Source organism: Lontra canadensis, unplaced genomic scaffold (genome assembly GCF_010015895.1).
Source record: "Lontra canadensis isolate GAN:19392208 unplaced genomic scaffold, GSC_riverotter_1.0 scaffold42, whole genome shotgun sequence".
NCBI lineage: Eukaryota > Metazoa > Chordata > Mammalia > Carnivora > Mustelidae > Lontra > Lontra canadensis.
In genome coordinates, this window is record NW_022631036.1 from 1,897,795 (window position 1) to 1,917,193 (window position 19,399).

The following is a 19,399-nucleotide window of genomic DNA, read 5'->3' on the forward strand; positions in this document are numbered from 1 at the left end:
TCAGGCAGATGCTGTTTTCCTCACTTTCTTAAACAAGAGAGGAGGGGCGCCTGGGTGGCTCAGTGGGTTAAGCCTCTACCTTCGGCTCAGGTCATGATCCCAGGGTCCTGGGATCGAGCCCCGCATCAGGCTCTCTGCTCGGTGGGGAGCCTGCTTCCTCCTCTCTCTGCCTGCCTCTCCGCCTACTTGTGATCTCTCTCTCTCTGTCAGATAAATAAATAAAATCTTTAGTAAAAAAAAAAAAAAAAGAGAGAGGAGAAGCACAGAGAGATTTACGTGGCCCAGAGTCAGAGAGCTAACTAACAGAACCGGGATGGCCCTTTGCAGCACACACTCCTCCCCACGCTGCTGCTGGCCATCTGGTACGGTTTGCAGTGCAGTCTCCAGCGTCTGCTGGGGGCCTCTTATTTCAGAACACTGTGAGGGAGCTGACAGAACTGAGTCCCCACAGGACCCTGGAGGCCCGACCCAGAGACTGAAGAAATGACTGTGCTTCCTGAAACAGCCTGCATTTGTGCCTGCATCCAATGTTGCTTTCCTTTCGTCTCCAGCTTGGGTTGGATATGGAGGAGCTGGAAGAAATTGAGGAAGATGCCGGGCTTGGCAATGGTGGTCTTGGGAGGCTTGCCGGTAAGTTACATCATGAGGGTGTTATGTGCTGTCTGGCTGGTTGACGGCTCCTCACATGCCCAGCGTGACTGTGCTTGGAAGAACCAGACAGGCTCTCTAGGAAGAGTGCAAAGTATGACCTGGCTTACAGGTATTTTTGTCTTTGAGTTTGCACTGTGGTTTGATCAGTTCTACACAAAGAGCAGAGAAGGGAACTTGAACCAAAGAGACGTTGCTTAAAACCCTTGGAGACATTGCTTAAAAGCCCACAGTTAACCAGCTCCTTCCTGTGCTCTTCAGGGTTTCCCAAGTGGCCCCTTCCCTTCACTGCTGTTTGTCCATAGCGGCTCACTTTACGAACCTGTGAGGGGTGACCTGAGTTGTTTCACCATTGCGCTGTTGTCTTGTGCCCTTGACAGTCTGCTTTCTGATTGACTGGTAGGCAATGGTACACTTACTGTATTAGTGGTATGATTTAGTTTGTTAATACCTTTTTTTATATGGATGCAATTCGAGTGCTTTATCCAGGAAATGATTTTTCTGCAAATGTAAAGGTAAAGGAAAACGTTAAAAAGCTAATACCAACTGCATTAAATAAAAAATATGCTTCCCTGTGACCAGCCATTCTACTTCCTGATATTTACACTGAAGATAAATAATAAAAATGTACCACCGTACATTTCTTTATCAGATTTCACTCTGAAAAATAATCTATTTCTTCTTTTTCAAGAATGATTTTAATATCTCTAAATTTACGCACACTTTCGAGTTGCTGGAAATCCATTTGTGTGTGTTTCATGGTATTTAATCCTTAGGTTAGTGGCAGTGTGCATTAACATTGCTATCCATATTAGAGATACTTACTACCTCGTAACGTCAGCCGTTGGACAGTTCAGTAGGCTTTCCGTGAGGCTGTAGGAAGACCAGCAGAACCAGTGGCATACACATCCTAAGAATGACAACCGGCCTGCCTTTCATTTATGTAAAGCCCTAGACCTATTTGTTGGCTGGGTTAACCCCATTCTGTGCCTGATATGAATGACCTTGCTCCTTCAGTTGGCTGATAAGGTCAAAGAGTTAAGTGGTGAGCCAGGCTGAGTGATTCTTATTCTATGGCCTCATCTCTGACTGACTGAAAAGGTTGAGACCCCGTTCTGGTCAGGCTCTAAGAATAATTTGACCAGGACCCAGGAAAGACAAATGGCCACAGATCTGAGAGAGCAGGAACTGGAGCAGAGTCAGGCCACGTGAGCACAGGGACCAGAAGACCACTGTGAGGTTCTGACGGCATTGGCCATTGGCCTTTGTGGGTTCTGTTTTAGAGCCCACCATGAATCTAACTCAGCCCATTTCTGTGTGATCTGCAAATGTTCTTTTCCGTTTTAGATCTTATTGTGTGTTCCCTCATTCTCTGTATATTTCTCAGTTCCAATTCCTGAGAAGGACAATCAGAGTGGTATAACCCCTCACGTAGAATTTGGCCACAACATAGATCACTGCCTAGCTTTTGTTTTTTTTTTAAGATTTTATCTATTTATTTGAGGGAGAGAAATAGTGAGCAAGAGTGAGAGAGAAGGAACAGAGGGAGGAGCAGAACCACTAGAGAAGCAGGCTCTCCACTGAGCAGGGAGCCCAATGAGGGGCTCCATCCCAGGACCCTGAGATCATGACCTGAGCCAAAGGCAGACACTCAACCGACTGAGCCACCCAGGCACCCCTGTTCAGCCTTTGGATTGGCTGCTCTAGATCGGGGCTTTATCATTAATGCTCTTGGCTACAAGTAACAGAGAATCTAGCAAAAATTGGTTCAACTGACAAGATGTGTGTTATCACTGACTAAACAAAGACTCCAGAATTCAGGCTGCTCCAAGATGAGTTTATTCAACAGCATGATTCTGTCAGGACTCTGGGTCTTTGTGGTTCTTCTGGCTTTCCCCCCATGGAAAAAAAAGGTGGCAGGAGCAAGGAAATCTTTCAGTGCACCTAGCAGACTTCCTAGCACCTCTCATTAGATCATAGGTCATCACATGCCCATGCCAAAACCAATCACTGGTGAGGGAAATAGAATTACTATGATTGGCTTAGACCAAAGCAAGATTCATTTCCTGGCCCAGCCTCCCTGAAGCATATTGCCCCTTGATACCTGAACAACACTGGAATTCCACTGGCCAGAAAGAGTCTGCCACAGATGTCTAGCTAGTTGGTTGGGTGGGCCCATGTAAATTATTACACTCTCCTGGGGCTATCTTTTCAAGCAGGGGCCACAGAGAGAGCTTCCCTTAGAAAGGGCAGTGTGAGTGACAGACACAATAATGGATGTGTCTCAGGCAGGCCAGCTTCCTTCTCTGTTCTCAAATGAGATGCCAACACGTACACAGTGTTATTTCTAAATGGCGAGATAGTGCTGTTTATTTTCTTCTGTATTCATTTTGGTATTTTCTAACTTCTCTATAGAATATTCGTTTTATAATTTTAAAATGTTATTTTAAAACAATACCCACCGCACAGCTGTCTCTGTGCTTTAAAATACAAATGTGGGTTTTCAGAGAAAAAATGTTTTGTGGCTACCGTGTCTTTTAAAGGAAGATGGAATTTGGACTAACCCTGATAACTCTGCCTTTGCCCATGTTTTCTGTGATTCAGCCTGCTTCCTGGATTCCATGGCTACCCTGGGACTTGCAGCCTATGGATATGGCATCCGATATGAATATGGAATCTTCAATCAGAAGATCCGAGATGGATGGCAGGTATGTGAGCCGTCTTTCAAAAGTTTGTTATTAAAATACTTCTCCTTCATAGTATGCTGGGTGATTTATAATTTACAGACATTTAATGTAGAGCTTTTCTAATATCTCTGGCATTTAATCGCAATCACTGAAAACCATCAGTCCTACCCCTTTGGGATGGGAGGGATGTGAGTTCCCTAAGAGCAGAGAGCCTGCCAGTATCATTCAGCTCCAGATCCAGAAGCACCTCACCTAGTCTGACTCCTGAGAATGCTCTGAAAATGCTCGTCACTGACCCCTGACTGTGGACCACCTGTTATAATTGTAATCAGACCAGACAAATAACTCTCATATGATTTTTATGTAACCAAATTGGATTCTTAGGTATTTGTTTCTTTTATCTTTGGTCATTCTTTGAGCTTACGGTCAGCCCTAGTGGGGATAGTCTTCCCTGATGCTAAGTGTGATTTAGACTTTCTCTCTCCCTGTCTTTTTCCCCTACACACACCTCATTGACAAAAAGATGCTGAATTTGATTTCCAAAAAGCCCACATTCTCTGGGCCCCTCCCACACTTCCCTGAGTCAGTCTGAGAGGGCAGAGTGCTCAGGACTGGATTGGGCGGCCTAGGCTGGAGCTAATCGCAGGGAAGAGGAAGGATGAGAATAAGCTGAGTGTCAACACCATTCTCCTTCCCTCCCTCAGTATTTTGACACCCTCTGAGCCAGGGAAGAAGGAACTAAAAGGTTTGAGGTAGTCAAAGAATGCACCAAGGAAAGAGTCTCAGAAGGAGAATACTGAATACATACCAAAAGGCAAACATTTTGAAAGACAAACTTCCAAATTTTGTTAAGGACCAGTGGATCTTAGGTAACCCTAAATAAATTAGAAGGCAGCATTGCAGAGGAAAAAACATGTAACCCGTAACTGAGATCTGTTTTCTAATTTGAGGCCTAACTGCAACTCATTACCCCATGCAGCGTGTTGCTTTAATTAGGCTATCTGACCTCTCTGACCCTCAGCTTTCCCGTCTGCACAATGGAGACACCAGCTGCACGAAACCATTATGAATATATGTAAAATGTCTGGCACACAGATAGGCACTCAGTAAAACATTAACTTTGCCTAAGAAAGGAGGATGATTTAATAAATAGTGGTATTATATAATATTGATATAGTTATAATATATTTTATTAATTTTGATGAAATGAGAAGTTGTTTATGTTAGTCGAGAAGACAGGATTTGGAATCATATGGGTGATATGACCTATCCAAAAGAAGCCAAAAAGATAAAATACTAGGAAAAAAATACATCGAAGCTTCAACAGTCATTATCTCTGGGAGATAGGATAACAGGTGACTTTTACTATCTTATATTTCCTCCTCCACATGACTCATATTCCATAAGAAATGTGTATGTTACAGTCATAAAAGTTATGAAAACAAAGTAATGGGTTCCCTTCCTCAGTGCAGTAACCTAGAGTTTCAGTGTGAGAAACCCAGGTTAGAGGGCATTTCCAGGATCACCAACATTCTGACACCATCTGACCAAGCCGTACATGATTTCCATTTTCAGTCTTTGAGCATGTCCTGTGCAGTATTCATTATACCCCCCACTATTTAAGGATGTCCTTTCTTATCCCTTTACTGTTCTGTGAAAATTTTAAAAGAAACTCAGCAAGCCCATCTCAAAAAATTTCTGTTCAAGTGCATTTTCCCCAGAATTTAATGCGAGTTCACTCTTTTAAAATCATACCTACTACCTTTGCTACTGTTCAGTGACCTTTAACCCAGGAAACTGTCCTTTTCTCTCCTATCAGACCCAGGCCGTAAAAAAGAGGAACTGCATGACTTTTGCTTATCTCCAAAGCTGACCTCACTGGCCATCATCACTACTCTCACTATGACTTAAAACTGAGTCAGAAAAACTCATTTTCTTTACCATATCCATTGTTCACTGAGATGGGATTTTAACATCATACCATTAAAAAAGAAACAATTTCCATTAAAAAAAAAGTATTTTCCAGGAAAGCAGCATGCCTGTTGAAGGAAGGGCACGCCCCCTCATCAGATACATCATTGCTGAAGAAAATGGCACAAGCTGAGGACTTTTTTTTTTTTCAAGTAGGCTCCACAGCCAACATGGGGCTTGAACTCCTGAACCCAAAGTCAAGAGTTGCCTACTCCACTGACTAAGCCAGCCATGTACCCCCAAGCTGGGAAGATTCTTAAAGGTTAATGAACTTCTAGTTTTTGAAGTCTCTCTTCAACAAAGATTTACAGAACTAAACTGTTCACTTTCCCCCTAAGGAAAATAATTTCATTGCAAAAATTCTTGACTTAACAAAATTCTTGAACTCTAATGGGGATCGTTGAAACTTTATCAGTAACAGTGTTCTATGAAAATAATTGTGCACTGAAAGAAGGACAAAAAGACAATTGCGACAGCCTCGCATTAAAGTTTAACAGTCATATGTGTCTCAGAGCTGAATCAAAGAGTATCTACTAGAACCCGTCTCTCTCTCGGAACCTGGCAGAGCCTGCTGTAACTAGTCATGCACAATTCACGTTCCCCAGCAAGCTTCTAGTTACCACTGTTCAATTTGTGGGCTTCTCCAGGAAACCACGGGTTTTCAGTTATTTGTACCATCAGAAAGCAATGTTTGTTTGCTCGTGAGTTCTTCATGTCCTGTGTATTCCACAGTGAGGGGAACAGCATTTCTTAGAATTCGGTCCGTAAGAGAGCTCCCTGAGCTGACCTCTGCTTCTGTGCTGGCTGGAGGACAGATGCCGTTGAGTAATTCCTCTAGGGAGGTGCTGAGTGCTGGTGGTCCTCCCTCCCCTGACTGGCACCCTGCTCCCCTCTTCGCAGACCCACATTCTCTTTGTCTCCGTGTTCTTTCATCCGGGATGTTCAGATCCAGCAGCCCACTTGGATGGAAATGAAAGCTCTTCTCCCATCTTGCCCCCGCCATTCACATGGCCCCGTGTGTTAGTACATTCAGGAATCACTGGCTGCATGAAAATCTAAATTTACAGAGTGGTTTGTTGATTCATCGGAAGAAAGCAAGGTAGAGAAGACGTTTATCATCATCCTGCAGCTTCCGTGGATTTACTAAGGGTGGCGGGGTGGGGGTGGGGGGCAGTTCTCTTTTCTCCTCTGATCTGCTCAGACCAGCTTGTGGTAGTGAACAAGGTTTTTCAGTTTACCTGATAAACAAGCTTTGTGAAATCAGGGGAATTATTATCTGGTTCCTTGCCAAATCAGGAAGAGACTCAAAATAACAGCAAGCTAGGAGTTCTGTCTTTCTACAGAACTTGCTACCCCAGTCAGGTCGTAATCAGCCAGAGCAGCATTCAATGGCATTAAGAGTGATCTGCTGACAAGTGTCTTGTTGCTTTGTGTACCCTCAAAAGGGCAAATGCAGCCTCTGACCGGCATAGGAGGGGGCCGGTGGTGGCAAGCCCAGAGGGCAGCAGAAAATGTGTTGTCAGCTCACATGGTTTCTGAGAGGAAAGCTTTTGCTGCCTCCTTGTCCCGTTTCGTGCCATATCTTCAGGCGTGTTTTACAGCAATCCCGAGTGCTGAAATGAAGTGTCTTCCTGTTACAGGAAGCAGTGTTCACACCAACCAGCATTTGAAAACCCCGCACCCGCCCTTGCCTAAGAGCAGTAGAAAGTTCTTTTGTGTCAGGATGTTTTGATCATCTGTGGATATTCTCATTTATTTGTGTGGAGTTTCTAGTTATTAACACAAGCTAGTGGACTCTGACTTCACCAAAGCTTAACAGCCAGCTGATGAAATTCCACCATTTCCATGTTAAGTTTTTGTTTTATTTTTTGTTGTTCTCTTTCTGGTTAGATTAGCAGAAGTTTAAATTGTGAGTTGCCGTTACTGACTTTATCACCGTGTGTACCTCGCCCTGGGGACTTGTTAAAAATGCAGAATTTCAGACTGCTCCCCAGACTGACTGAGAATCTGCATTTTTTTAAGATTTTATTTTTATTTATTCGACAGACAGAGATCACAAGTAGGCAGAGAGGCAGGCAGAGAGAGAAGAGGAAGCAGGCACCCTGCTGAGCAGAGAGCCTGATGCGATGCGGGGCTCCATCCCAGGACCCTGGGACCATGACCTGAGCTGAAGGCAGAGGCCTTAACCCACTGAGCCACCCATGTGCCCCTGCATTTTAACAAGATTGGATCAGCTGATTAGCTCAAACCTCACTCCAACCTTCGCTAGGCTTAACCCCCCCCCCCCCCCCGCCCCCGTGAGTCAGCCTTCTGCCTCCCGAGTCTCACTCCCGGATCTACTGTTTACAGATGTCGTTTCTATGAGTCCCCTTTTCATTCACCACTATGCTGGAACTTAATGTTAATGGGTAGCTCCCTGGCTTTCTGGACAAAAAGTCATGATCAATGTTGAAATAAATGCATGTATATTTCCTTGTCTGTCTGTCGACTTCAGAGTTTTCTCTGATATCTCGAAACACAGTAGCTGTGTTTCTTTGTCTCCACTCTATGCCCAGGGCAGGCATTGCATTCGTATGTGGTGGTCATAAAACCACCTAAGAATTCATAAACAAAATTTTCTTAAACTAAAGCTATCTTTTCTAAGAGGGGAAAGTGAGAAATCAGGTAAGTAAAATAACAAGATTTGGGGTAATCTCTTTCACAAGAGTACTTTGTCCCAGAAGCCCTCACCTCTCCTTTCTTGTCCAAACACAATTGCATTTTTTTAATATATGTAATATTTTAAAGCTTTCACTGATAATGTCTTTACTTTAAAAGTACATTCTCCTCTCCATTGTGTTTTTTTGTTGGTTTTGTTTTGGCATGTTTGTTTATTGCAAACCAAAATTCATTGGATGTACAGAATAACCTAAATACAAATTATGATTTTAAAATTTTTATGAGAAATATGTGGTTATAAATTAACATAAACATATGGGAAAATGTTGAAATTGTCAATAAAATAAATTCCTTACATATTAGTATATATTATTTTCAAAATGAACCATAATTAATAGTTCATTATCAGATCAAAATTACTTAAGGGATTAAATTAAACAAAGACCATAAAATGTAATAGTGTCTTGTATCTATACAGTTCAGTCAGGGTCCTGGGATTGAGCCCCACGTCAGGCTCCCTGGTCAGTGAGGGGAGCCTGCGTCTTCCTCTCCTGCTCCCCCTGCTTGTGCTCTCAGTCTCTCTCTCTCTCTATGTCTCTCTCTGTCAAATAAATGAATAAAATTTTAAGAGAGAGTTTTCTATGAGTGGTATTTCTTAACTGGTCTGTGCATTCTAGGCAAGACAATCTTGACAGAAACCATCATGTAGAAACCTTCAGGTCCAGGTATCCAACTATAAACATTCCTAGATGGCCTCTCTCGGTCCCCAGAGCTGGACAATTGTATTCACAGATGTTAAGACACAGGCCGAGAACCCACACGCCTAAGCAGCAGTGCCATTTACTATCTGTGTGACTTTGAGCAAGTTCCAATTTCCACTTCTTTAAAAAGGGAAAAATCATAGTTGCATCCTACAGGGTTATGCTGTGAGAATTAAGTGCAGTACTGTGTATTGACAGGTGTGATTGTTGTTGATTCAGGTTGCAATACCCTAACATAGGTGAACTGAGGTCTACAGAATCAATGACCTCTCTTACCAAAACAGTATTTTTGCATTGAGTTAGTCAAAGATATTTTGATTCAATATGATTGGACTTTTGACTTGAGATAATGGAAGGTCCATATCTCCCGAAAAATAAATTCTCAGCGGTGTCCATTTTGTAGGTGGAAGAGGCAGATGATTGGCTCCGACATGGAAACCCCTGGGAGAAGGCCCGACCCGAGTTCATGCTGCCCGTGCACTTCTATGGAAAAGTAGAGCACACCAACACTGGGACCAAATGGGTCGACACCCAGGTATTGGAAGTTTTCTCATGCTGAGCATTTTGTACAGTAGAGCACGGGGAATCCACAGCACTGAGGATGATATGCATATGATATGGAGGGTAGTATATTGTGTAGTGAAGGACAGAGTCTGTTTTTGTCCATAGCTCTGTTCCTTCTCCTAGTGAACCCACTCTTGCAAAACAAAGGAGCTGAGACCAAGAGACAAGTGACTTCCCCAAGGTCAAGTGACTTATCAGGGTCATTCTGCAAACAGCTTTATCAGAGATTAATCAATTCTGTAATCCTAGTAGGCTTAGCTCTCCAGTTTTATATAAAGTTTTTGATACCAAGATTAAATAAATGTAAATGTTCTTCCTTACCTTGCTGCCATAGATACCTTTACTTGGGAGTTCTCAGGGGTAAATATTTTAAAACCAAAGTATTTATTGAAAGGATTGAGAAAAATTTTATTTGTTGCAAAGTCAAGAAAAATAGTACAAAATGTTGCAAAATGTTTTGTTCCATGCAGAATCACTTCTAGAGAAATCATGCTGGTGTCAGTCCAAGTGGGCTTACTTCATGGCTGGGTATTTATCTTGCCACCAGATGTGAGTGTTACCTTGTTGCTGACCAGTTCACTTCTCAGCACCTCAGTGATGCTGTGTGCTCTGCTGTCTTCTTACTTGCTGACAAATAACCCCTATTCATTACTAGACTGCCTTGTCCAATCTTTTGGAGGCTCCAGTTGAGATACTTGCTTAATGAATATGATCTTGGGCCAGGAGGGACATGTCACCAGCCATTCTTTAAAAGCTTAAAGTAAATGGTAAAGAGCAAGTTAATATTTTTAGCTGGCAAAGCTGTGAGTGAAATTCAGTACTGCAGTGCTAAATTCAGTTGGTTTGTGGATTATGAACCATGAATAGATCCTTTATTTTATTTTAGAAGAACCAAGACCCATTTTATAGTTGACTTTTTAAACTGATAATTTATTCCGCTAATTCACATAGAGCGCTTCACAGTTCAGAAAAATAAGACTATTTAAAAATGATTTTTCTATCTGAGGATGAATTTATTTAACATAGGAAGTAGCAGATCAGAAGCTAAAATAGGTCATTATGGTATAATAGTAAAAGGCATAAACGAAGACTGTAATTTCAAGGTAAGTTTCTCTTTCTCTAAATTTGGTTAAACAACGGAACACAATCTGAGTTGAAGTTGGTTACAAAGACAGTCAAGAGAGCTGCAAACAAATCAATTGTTAATATGCCTGAAGAATTCACATGTGTATTTGGCATTAAACTAGTATTTGGTATAGGTTTTGGTGTCTAAAACTTCCAGTGACTTTTGTTGATCTTTTTAACCATACGCAGTTTACACAATCAGTCCTGGAAATACTCTGTTTACATGAGGTCCCACTGTTGAGCTACCTCGTATTTACAGAGCACCTCTACACATTTTCATAATACATCCAGAAATTCAGTTAGAGAGCGTATATTTTTCTGTGCCCACAAAGGCAATGTTACGTGGCAGATGGAATATAAGGTGAGCTGCCCCAAGGCAGGCAGCACCTTACGGATTTCTGGAAGCTGTCGCCCAAGTCAGCCTCAGGTCTGTAGCTGGTGAGGTCAGAGGGCATGAGGACCGGCACGGTGTGCACACACTGGGGGCAGATTCCAATAAACCGAGCAATCCGTTTCATTCGTGTGTCTGCTCCGGTCCTCTGGGAACCAGATACCAGAGAGAATTAGAAGTGTAGGTGTGATATCGGGGCAAGGCCTGTGAATGACAGAGCGGAGGGGAAGGGGAGGAGGCGTGGCACCTATGAAGAGAAGAGGGGAAAGACGTGTCACTTGGCACGTCATATTTTATTATTCTCAGAACAGTGGCTTAAATGAAACATGAAAGAGTGGCATCCAGTTCAGGACAAGGGACAGGCTCCACATGGCCCATCAGAACCTCCCCGCCCCCAGACCTAGGACCTTCCATCTTGGTTTAGGCGTCCCACAGTCTGAGTCTATAATGGAGTCAAGAACAGAATCCCTTGCTGTGTCCCAGCCCACTGTTCAGCCTGCGTCACCACACATGAGAAACTGAGCAGCTGCTTCGGTTTAACCCCACAGGTGGTCCTGGCTCTGCCATATGACACCCCAGTGCCTGGGTATATGAATAACACCGTCAACACCATGCGACTCTGGTCCGCTCGGGCGCCCAATGACTTTAACCTCAGAGACTGTGAGTACAGCCTGGGCTCTCATGGAGGTGTGTGTGTGTTTAATCTTTTTGATCTCGGAGGCAACCAGATCAGTACCAGCTCTGAAAGAGGACACACAACAAGGATCTTGGGGACTGGGACATAAATGGTCTCTGTGTGTGTGTGTGTGTGTGTGTGTGTGTGTGTGTGTGTGTGTGTAATCTTTCTGATCGCTAGTTAGTATCAAATTGAGCTTGAGAGAAAAGCCTTGAGTTTCTGATCAGAACTTTCCAGTGAGCAGACATTTTACGGAGCGTGCATAGAGGTCATTTCAAAAGCAGTCCTTCTGTCTGGCACTCCCAGACTCTCATGAGGATCACAGCATGGACGGTTGTGGAAATCCTTTTGGATTTTCAGGAGTTGTAGGAATCCCCACATTCACCTGGCAAGCAGCAAGCATCAGGTGAGGTCAATGGGGCTTTGATAACAGTGGCTGGCTTGTCTACTTATTCATTTTTCTAACCTTCCCCTCAGTTAATGTTGGAGACTACATTCAGGCTGTGCTGGACCGAAATCTGGCCGAGAACATCTCCCGGGTCCTCTATCCCAATGATAATGTGAGTGGTGAAGCTTGCTCTCGCAGCGGAAACAGAAGCAGCCTATTTCAGAGGCACTTTTTTATAGCCCATAAAGCACATCTTCAGTACTGATTTTTTGGTATTCAGTGTACTATAATCTCCATATCTCTTCCTGAGTTGTCTTGATTTCCCCTGCCCCCAAGTAAGGAAAACATACTTGTAAAAGACATGAAGTCAGAATTGGTATTTTGCCTTTCACCAGTGACCTCACAAATTTCAAAACAAAACCGAAATATAAAAGATTAAGTGGAGCACTGATGAGTTGCTATTTCCAAACAGAAGTTTCTTCCACAGAGTCAGAAACCTCTGGAGGTTTCCTGCCTGGCCTCTTCCCCTCGCTGACAGGCTCTTCCCAGCCTTCTGCCTTTAGGCGAGTTGGGGTCTGGACCTCAGAGCAGACCCAGGAGCAAACACTTGTTTCTTATGCCACTTATTCATCTCTTGAAACTTTTTCTCATGAGTGATTATTCCTGATTTTACACTAAAAATAGCTTAGCTAAAATTAAAAAATAATAATAATTTAACTTGGAACTGTATCACAGATGAACGCCAGGGATTCTAAGTTGGTTTAAATATACTTAGCTCTATCTTATATGTGGGTAAAATTACCTTCTTGATGCTGTAATGATTGTTCTTTTAATAATAAGTCTCAAAAACAACCAAATTAGTAATCTGCTCTGCAAAGATGGCACCAAGCAAGGATTGGGAGATGAGGACATAAATGGTCCTAAGACTGGGTGTCCACTTAGTTGTAAACCGTTGTCTCAATAGTGGATGAAGTTTGTTGCAGCATTTTCAGAAACTTAATGCTCTATGTTATTTTGCCCTTTGAGAGGGACATGGTGACTTCAGTACAGGTCATGAAAGTCTCTGACCCAAAAGCAAAAAGTCTTTTTGTTTAGTGGTCAGTTAAAGTAAAAATCCTTCCAAGCACTGCCTAGCCTAACCCAGCCTGCAAAATTATTTAACTGGAAGGGGCTTGAAATTCATCCTCCTGTTCTCAGTAAGGACCAAACCTAACTTTTCGTGGAAATAACTATCTACAGCAATTCACAGGGGACACAAGGTTAGCATGGGGTACAAAGTTAACTGAATTCTTTGAGTAAAAGGTAGCTGTCAGGGGCATGCCTGTTTCTAAGTACAAGTTGATAAATCAGTTTTGTACCGTAATTACAAAAACAAACTCGTTCACTCTCCCCAACTTGGCCATAGCCCTCCTCCAGGCATGAGTCCCTCTTTCAGGAATCTTGCAACTGTTAGCCCTCTGCAGCTAGTTATTTTTGCCTTGCTTAAAGCTCCTTAAAGTCTTCTGATCACCTATAAGAAAAGTGCAGAATCTTAGATGTTCTCCCCAAGTTCCTCAAAGATGTGGTCATGCGTTCTCGGACGCACCCTCCATGGTCTCGCCTGAAGTCCCCACCGTGCAGGACTGTTTGCTGTAACCTTTCTCACCTCCGAGAGAAGCCTCTCGAAGCTTCCTTCCTGGCAGAAGTGATAACCACTGCCTGAGTTCTGAAATTTGGTTGGGAGAAGGAGGCTCAGAGTCTCAACAATTCAGCACATAAACTTCCCTATAAATCCCTTCCCCCCATTTTCAATACAGAGTGGTACCCCTGCTTTTGGCTTCCTGTCTCCCTCCAGCCCAGAGACCCCTGTGTTACCATCTCCAGAGAATACACATCAGGCTTCTGCCTGCGTTCGGGGAAAAGATTGCTCAGCTGGGGGGATTTGAGGGGTGAAGTCTGAGGCCAACTCCTGCTTAGTTAGGCTCACAACTAACCTTTCACCACGTCTTTTCCCCTACTTCCAAAGGCACCAGTTCTGCTAAGTCCTGATCCTTTAGGGCTTTGGAGCATAAATTTAGTTGCTCTTTGGCCCTTCTTTTCTAGCAGGTCAGGATCCGGTTTTTCTGGGTCTTCTGGCCCAATTAACACTCATGCATCTATTTTTCAGCTTCAGAAAGGTTGTTGCTGTTGTCTTGTCTCCATTCCCTTTACCCTGTATCTGTGCGCCTTCTTTAAAGTCCTTTACACGTCAGGAAAGAGCAAAGTCTGATGCTTGGCCTTCAACCTGTCCTCTTCCGCCAGATGTTCTGTGAGCTTTCGTCTTGAAGTTCTCTGGGCAGGAGATCCCTGGCATATTTTGGCCACGCCGCAGTGTGAACCACTCTCACTCTGTCTCTCTGGCTTGAAGTTTTTCGAAGGGAAGGAACTGAGGTTGAAGCAGGAGTACTTTGTGGTGGCTGCGACCTTGCAAGATGTCATCCGACGTTTCAAAGCCTCCAAGTTTGGCTCCACGGACAGCGCCAAAACTGCGTTCGATACCTTTCCAGAGCAGGCGAGTATTCAGTCTGCAAACACAGAAAGAGACAGTGAGGGAGCAGGACTTCCTATCAGATGTACTCCTCTTTCTCAGGGCTAAAAAAAAGTTGAGTAGGTGCGGTATGCTTAAAGCGCCTCACCCAGGGTGGGCATTCTGTTTGGTGCTTTGTGCAGGCGCGCATGAGGGTAAGAAAGACCTTATCCCAGGCCATCCGTCCCCTGCTTGCTGATGCCTTTTCCTCATACAGGTTGCCATTCAGCTGAATGATACGCACCCTGCACTCGCCATCCCTGAGCTGATGAGGATTTTTGTGGATATTGAAAAACTGCCCTGGTCCAAGGTCTGGATAGTTTGGCTTCCTTTTCCTTTAATTAAATAGTATATCTATGGTTCAGAGATTTTCCCAAAAGCTCCCTTTACAGTTTTTCAAAATAAGTTACTGTTGCTAACTTTGCGTAACTTGAGCAAAGTTAAAGTCTGCCCAGTGCTAACATTTTCTCTGTCCTTACTGCTTTACGGGGAGGAAGACTAAGAAAGTAAATACATTGCTAATGGTACCCAGCTCAGATGGACTGGGTCTAAAAGGATTTTTTTGTGTGAATCTTAAAGGATTCTAAATTAAATTCTCCAACCTCAGAACACAGCTAATAATAAATGTCCCCACCAGTTTGCAAATCAAAATTTTAAACATACTCCATACTTTCTCAGAACATTGCTTGTTTGTGTTGCTCAGATTTCTGGGTTTTTTTTTTTTAAGATTTTATTTATTTATTTGACAGAGAGAGAGAGAGATCACAAGTAGGCAGAGAGAGAGGGGGAAGCAGGCTCCCTGCTGAGCAGAGAGCCTGATGCAGGGCTTGATCCCAGGACCCTGAGACCATGACCTGAGCCAAAGGCAGAGGCTTAACCCGCTGAGCCCAGGCACCCGCTCAGATTTTGCTTTTAATAAATGGCAAGTTAGGACTGTAGAGAAGACTTATCAGTATGTTGTCTTCGGTTTTATCAAACAGTTTTACACATGGCTGCTTCCCCCCCACCCAAAAGAGAAAACCATATTCCCAGTATCTGGATGATTCGGACCCTGGTTGAATTGAGTGTGTCCGACTGTGTGGATGAGCTGTGCTGTTGAAGACTGGCAGGAGCTGAGGGAGTGTGTGGTCCTGTGTGATGGGGTGTCACCTGCTAGGCAGGCTTCTTGCACAGGGAAGCAGCTAACTCCTCTCCCTTCCCTCAGGCCTGGGAGATCACCAAGAAGACCTTTGCATACACCAACCACACGGTGCTCCCAGAGGCCCTGGAGCGCTGGCCTGTTGAGCTGGTGGAAAAGTTGCTTCCTCGACATTTGCAGATCATTTACGAGATAAATCAGAAGCATTTAGATGTAAGTCATTTTGAGAAATTCGTATCCCTTTTGAGAATGAAGTCTGGAGATGTTAAGGGCGGCTACCGTGTTTCCTCTCACCAAACTGGAGGCCCAAACATCTTTCAGACATAGATACATTAAAAGTATTCAAGACTTGGTGGGGCACTGTTAAAGACACCTTTTAGAAAACACTAAAATTAGAGGATGGCATCTCCCCAGAGTGAACCCACGCCCTCTCTGTGGGAGTGAAATTCCATATTTGCTCCATCAAAGATTTTGCTGGGGAAGTGAATGACGTTATCTCAGCACTGCTTTAAACCTGAGTGGCCAGCAAGGCCTTTCTCTTCCCTTGGCCAGAGAATTGCGGCCTTGTTTCCTAAAGATGTCGACCGTCTGAGAAGGATGTCTCTGATAGAAGAGGAAGGAGGCAAAAGGATCAACATGGCCCATCTCTGCATTGTGGGCTCCCATGCTGTGAATGGCGTAGCTAAAATCCACTCAGACATTGTGAAGACCCAAGTGTGAGTCTCCATTCCTGAGGTGGTGGGTCGAACATTGCTCCATGAATGTACTGATGCTAGTAAAGGCAGGGTTGCGTTTGGGGAAGAAAGGCCCTGTCAAAATGCGCAGAATTATTTTCTCCTATACAAAGTAACCTTCTTTTTAAAAAGAAAATGCCTTCCGCTCTGAACCATGCTAATTCTAGATGTAGGAGCGAAGGCGGAGAAAAAACCTATTCTGCTGAAAAGTATATATGGTATATATGTCAGTGCCAGGAAATCGTATAGAGGTGACTTGATTTGGAATTTTTCTTATAATGTTGAATTGCAAATGAGTCTCTGTTTAGAATGACAGCACTTGCTGCTGCCAGCCTCTCCCTCCACCTTTAATCTCTCTAAGCCTACACTTGGCTTCTTGAATGTAACAGGAGCCTGCTCTTTCAGACAAATTCAGTGACGTGTCTCTTCCAACTCCAGATTCAAGGACTTCAGTGAGTTAGAACCAGACAAATTTCAGAATAAAACCAATGGGATCACTCCAAGGCGCTGGCTCTTACTCTGCAACCCGGGGCTCGCAGAGTTAATAGCAGAGGTAAGGAGGAAGGCAGGGGAGGCCTGACTGCAGGGTGAGAGGTGGTCGAGGGCCCTTTTGACTTGTGAGTCTGATCTGCAGCAGACAGCGGGGCCAGCCCTCAGCAGGTGAAGGGTGCTGTCCCATAGGGCTCCCTGTTTGATCCAATTCTCTGCTGTAGACCTGTTGAAAGTCTTAATTTTTATTTTTATTATTTTTTTAAAGATTTCATTTATTATTTATGTCACAGAAAGACACACAGTGAGAGAGGGAGCACAAGCAGGGGGAGTAGGAGAGGAAGAAGCAGGCTTCACGCAGAGCCCCATGTGGGGCTCGATCCCAGGACTCTGGGATCATGACCTGAGCTGAAGGCAGATGCTTAACTGAGCCACCCAGGTGCCCCGAAATTCTTAATTTTTAACCAGGGGGTTCACAAATTACGTGGTTGGCTAACAGAACACCTGTGACACAACAGATGGAAGACGGTGACCCTATTTAGTAAGCGAAGGTCATAATAAAAGCTGGTGGAACCTGGGTTCTGCGTTACCCCTTTTAGGTAGGGCTCCTGTTTTTAATGCTCGCTGCCACTGAAACTGCATTTCGGAGACTAGCAAAGGGTGTTTCCCACACGGTGTGGTAGGTCGGCCACCCTGTTGTAGGCACCCGCCGCAGACGGACACAGACTGCTCGTGTGGGCAGGCTGCCGTCCCTGACTCAGATCCCCTCCTCTCTAAACTGAAAGAAAATCGGGGAAGACTACGTGAAAGACTTGAGCCAGCTGACGAAGCTGCGAGGCTTCCTGGGTGATGACGTTTTCCTCCGAGAACTCGCCAACGCGAAGCAGGTGAGGCTTCCCGGCGCGCGGATTCCTGGGGGGGGGGGGGTGGGGGCACAAGTCCTGGGGTGCGTGAGCGCCCCCCTCCGACCGGCTGATGCGCCCGAGGCAAACGGGCTCCCGCGCTGCACTCTGTTTCCACAGGAGAACAAGCTGAAGTTTTCCCAGTTCCTGGAGAAGGAGTACAAAGTGAAGATCAACCCCTCGTCCATGTTCGACGTACACGTGAAGCGGATCCACGAGTACAAGCGGCAGCTCCTGAACTGCCTGCACGTGGTCACCATGTACAACCGTGAGTCGGCGAGCGGCCGCAGCGCCCCCTGCAGGCGGGAGCCTCGCCGCCCCGGCCCGCGCCTGCCTCCCGCCCACCAACTCCTAAATCTTTTCCAGGCATTAAGAAGGACCCCAGGAAGTTATTCGTGCCCAGAACAGTCATAATCGGCGGCAAAGTAAGTTGATTTTCTTCACTGGGGCTGCGGGGGCCTTGATCTCATACCATTTGTCCACTTCGTCACGGCTGCCTCCCGACCGTGTGTTTGACGTCCTTCCCCAAGGCTGCCCCAGGATATCACATGGCCAAAATGATCATAAAGCTCATCACCTCCGTGGCAGATGTGGTGAACAATGACCCTGTGGTTGGAAGCAAGCTGAAAGTCATCTTCTTGGAGAACTACAGAGTTTCTCTTGCTGAAAAAGGTAGTATCCCCTTCCCAAATCCTGCAAGGGCAGGGCAAATTCTCGGGAAATACATGGTAGGGAAAAATGACGTATCTGGGTTCAGGGGGTCAGTAACTTAAGATCAAAAGCATCACTCTTGGGCACCATAAGGGCCTAGGCTAAGAGTCTTTAAGTTGATTTGACTGACAATGAGATTGTAGTCTCCGAAGTCAGTATCACCCATTACCTTTGCAAGTGCATTTTTCTGCCAGCTAGCTAGCCAGAGCTGGGTGCTGGAGGAGGGGGCCCTGATGTCTGGGCAAAGTGCAGACGGTGCTCTACGAGGGAAAGGAAAGGAAAGGGCTTCCATTCCCAGCTCCAGTTTTGCGACAGAACACCAATTCCCCAGCCCCCGATATTCCTCTGGTCACTTCATGGAAGGAAGAAGGGCTGTCATTTGTTCACGTGGCAACAGGGAATGAGGACAGATGTCAGGCTGCCAAGCATGAGGCTTAGATGTGCTCAGATGGGCACTGAGCATGCATGGAGTTCCAACGTGGGGAGAGTTAGACTGGCAGAAAGCCAACATCCCTTTCTCTACTGCTCTCTTTGCTTATTTGCATCATGTGCTTACGAAGCACGGTCCACAGGCAGATGCCAACTGTGCATTCACCCAAGTCCCAAATTGAAAACAGGCCTTTCTCTTTTTGAGGTATTTTTGGGTCCTCTGATGTTACTGTTTAAGACTGTATGCAGAAAGAGAAAAGAGCCAGGTTCCTACTGATGTAAATGAAAATATATCTAATCTACAAATAAGGCTTCAAAGTAAAACAGAATTGGTTCTGACCTTTGAAGTCAAAGAGGGGGAAGGGGGCCTTCTGGCAGCACTAATTTGTGTGTAAATTAGGCTGAAAGGTCAGAGGCTTGGTGTCTCGCCCCAGGCGCGCCTCAGGTGCACCCAGCACATTACCATGCACATTTCCCTGCCTTGAAAGAGGGAGGGAGAGAGGAGGTGGGAAGTGGAAAGAATGCAGACAGTCCATTTTGCTCAGAACATAACAGAAGGGTCAGGAGAGACTGAATTTTAAA

General features: G+C 44.7%; 2 protein-coding genes across 3 annotated transcripts in view; one reads left to right on the top strand and one right to left on the bottom strand.

Annotated features, from left to right (window-relative positions):
- PYGL (glycogen phosphorylase L) overlaps positions 1–19,399 on the top strand; it is a 41,278-nt gene that overhangs the window by 8,188 nt on the left and 13,691 nt on the right. The window contains exons 3-16 of the mRNA XM_032871135.1: positions 552–630; positions 3,253–3,356; positions 9,129–9,260; positions 11,354–11,465; positions 11,959–12,041; positions 14,256–14,399; positions 14,632–14,724; positions 15,619–15,765; positions 16,105–16,268; positions 16,725–16,839; positions 17,561–17,662; positions 17,798–17,945; positions 18,044–18,102; positions 18,208–18,349. Coding sequence (XP_032727026.1) covers positions 552–630; positions 3,253–3,356; positions 9,129–9,260; positions 11,354–11,465; positions 11,959–12,041; positions 14,256–14,399; positions 14,632–14,724; positions 15,619–15,765; positions 16,105–16,268; positions 16,725–16,839; positions 17,561–17,662; positions 17,798–17,945; positions 18,044–18,102; positions 18,208–18,349 — 1,624 coding nt within the window. The remainder of the gene's footprint in view (positions 1–551; positions 631–3,252; positions 3,357–9,128; positions 9,261–11,353; positions 11,466–11,958; positions 12,042–14,255; positions 14,400–14,631; positions 14,725–15,618; positions 15,766–16,104; positions 16,269–16,724; positions 16,840–17,560; positions 17,663–17,797; positions 17,946–18,043; positions 18,103–18,207; positions 18,350–19,399) is intronic.
- The window catches only part of ABHD12B (abhydrolase domain containing 12B), a 67,492-nt gene continuing 59,016 nt past the window's right edge, over positions 10,924–19,399 (bottom strand). For both annotated transcript variants that reach the window (XM_032871139.1, XM_032871136.1), the window contains exon 13: positions 10,924–11,052. In XM_032871139.1, the coding sequence (XP_032727030.1) occupies positions 10,929–11,052 (124 nt within the window). In that variant the 3' untranslated portion in view covers positions 10,924–10,928. The remainder of the gene's footprint in view (positions 11,053–19,399) is intronic.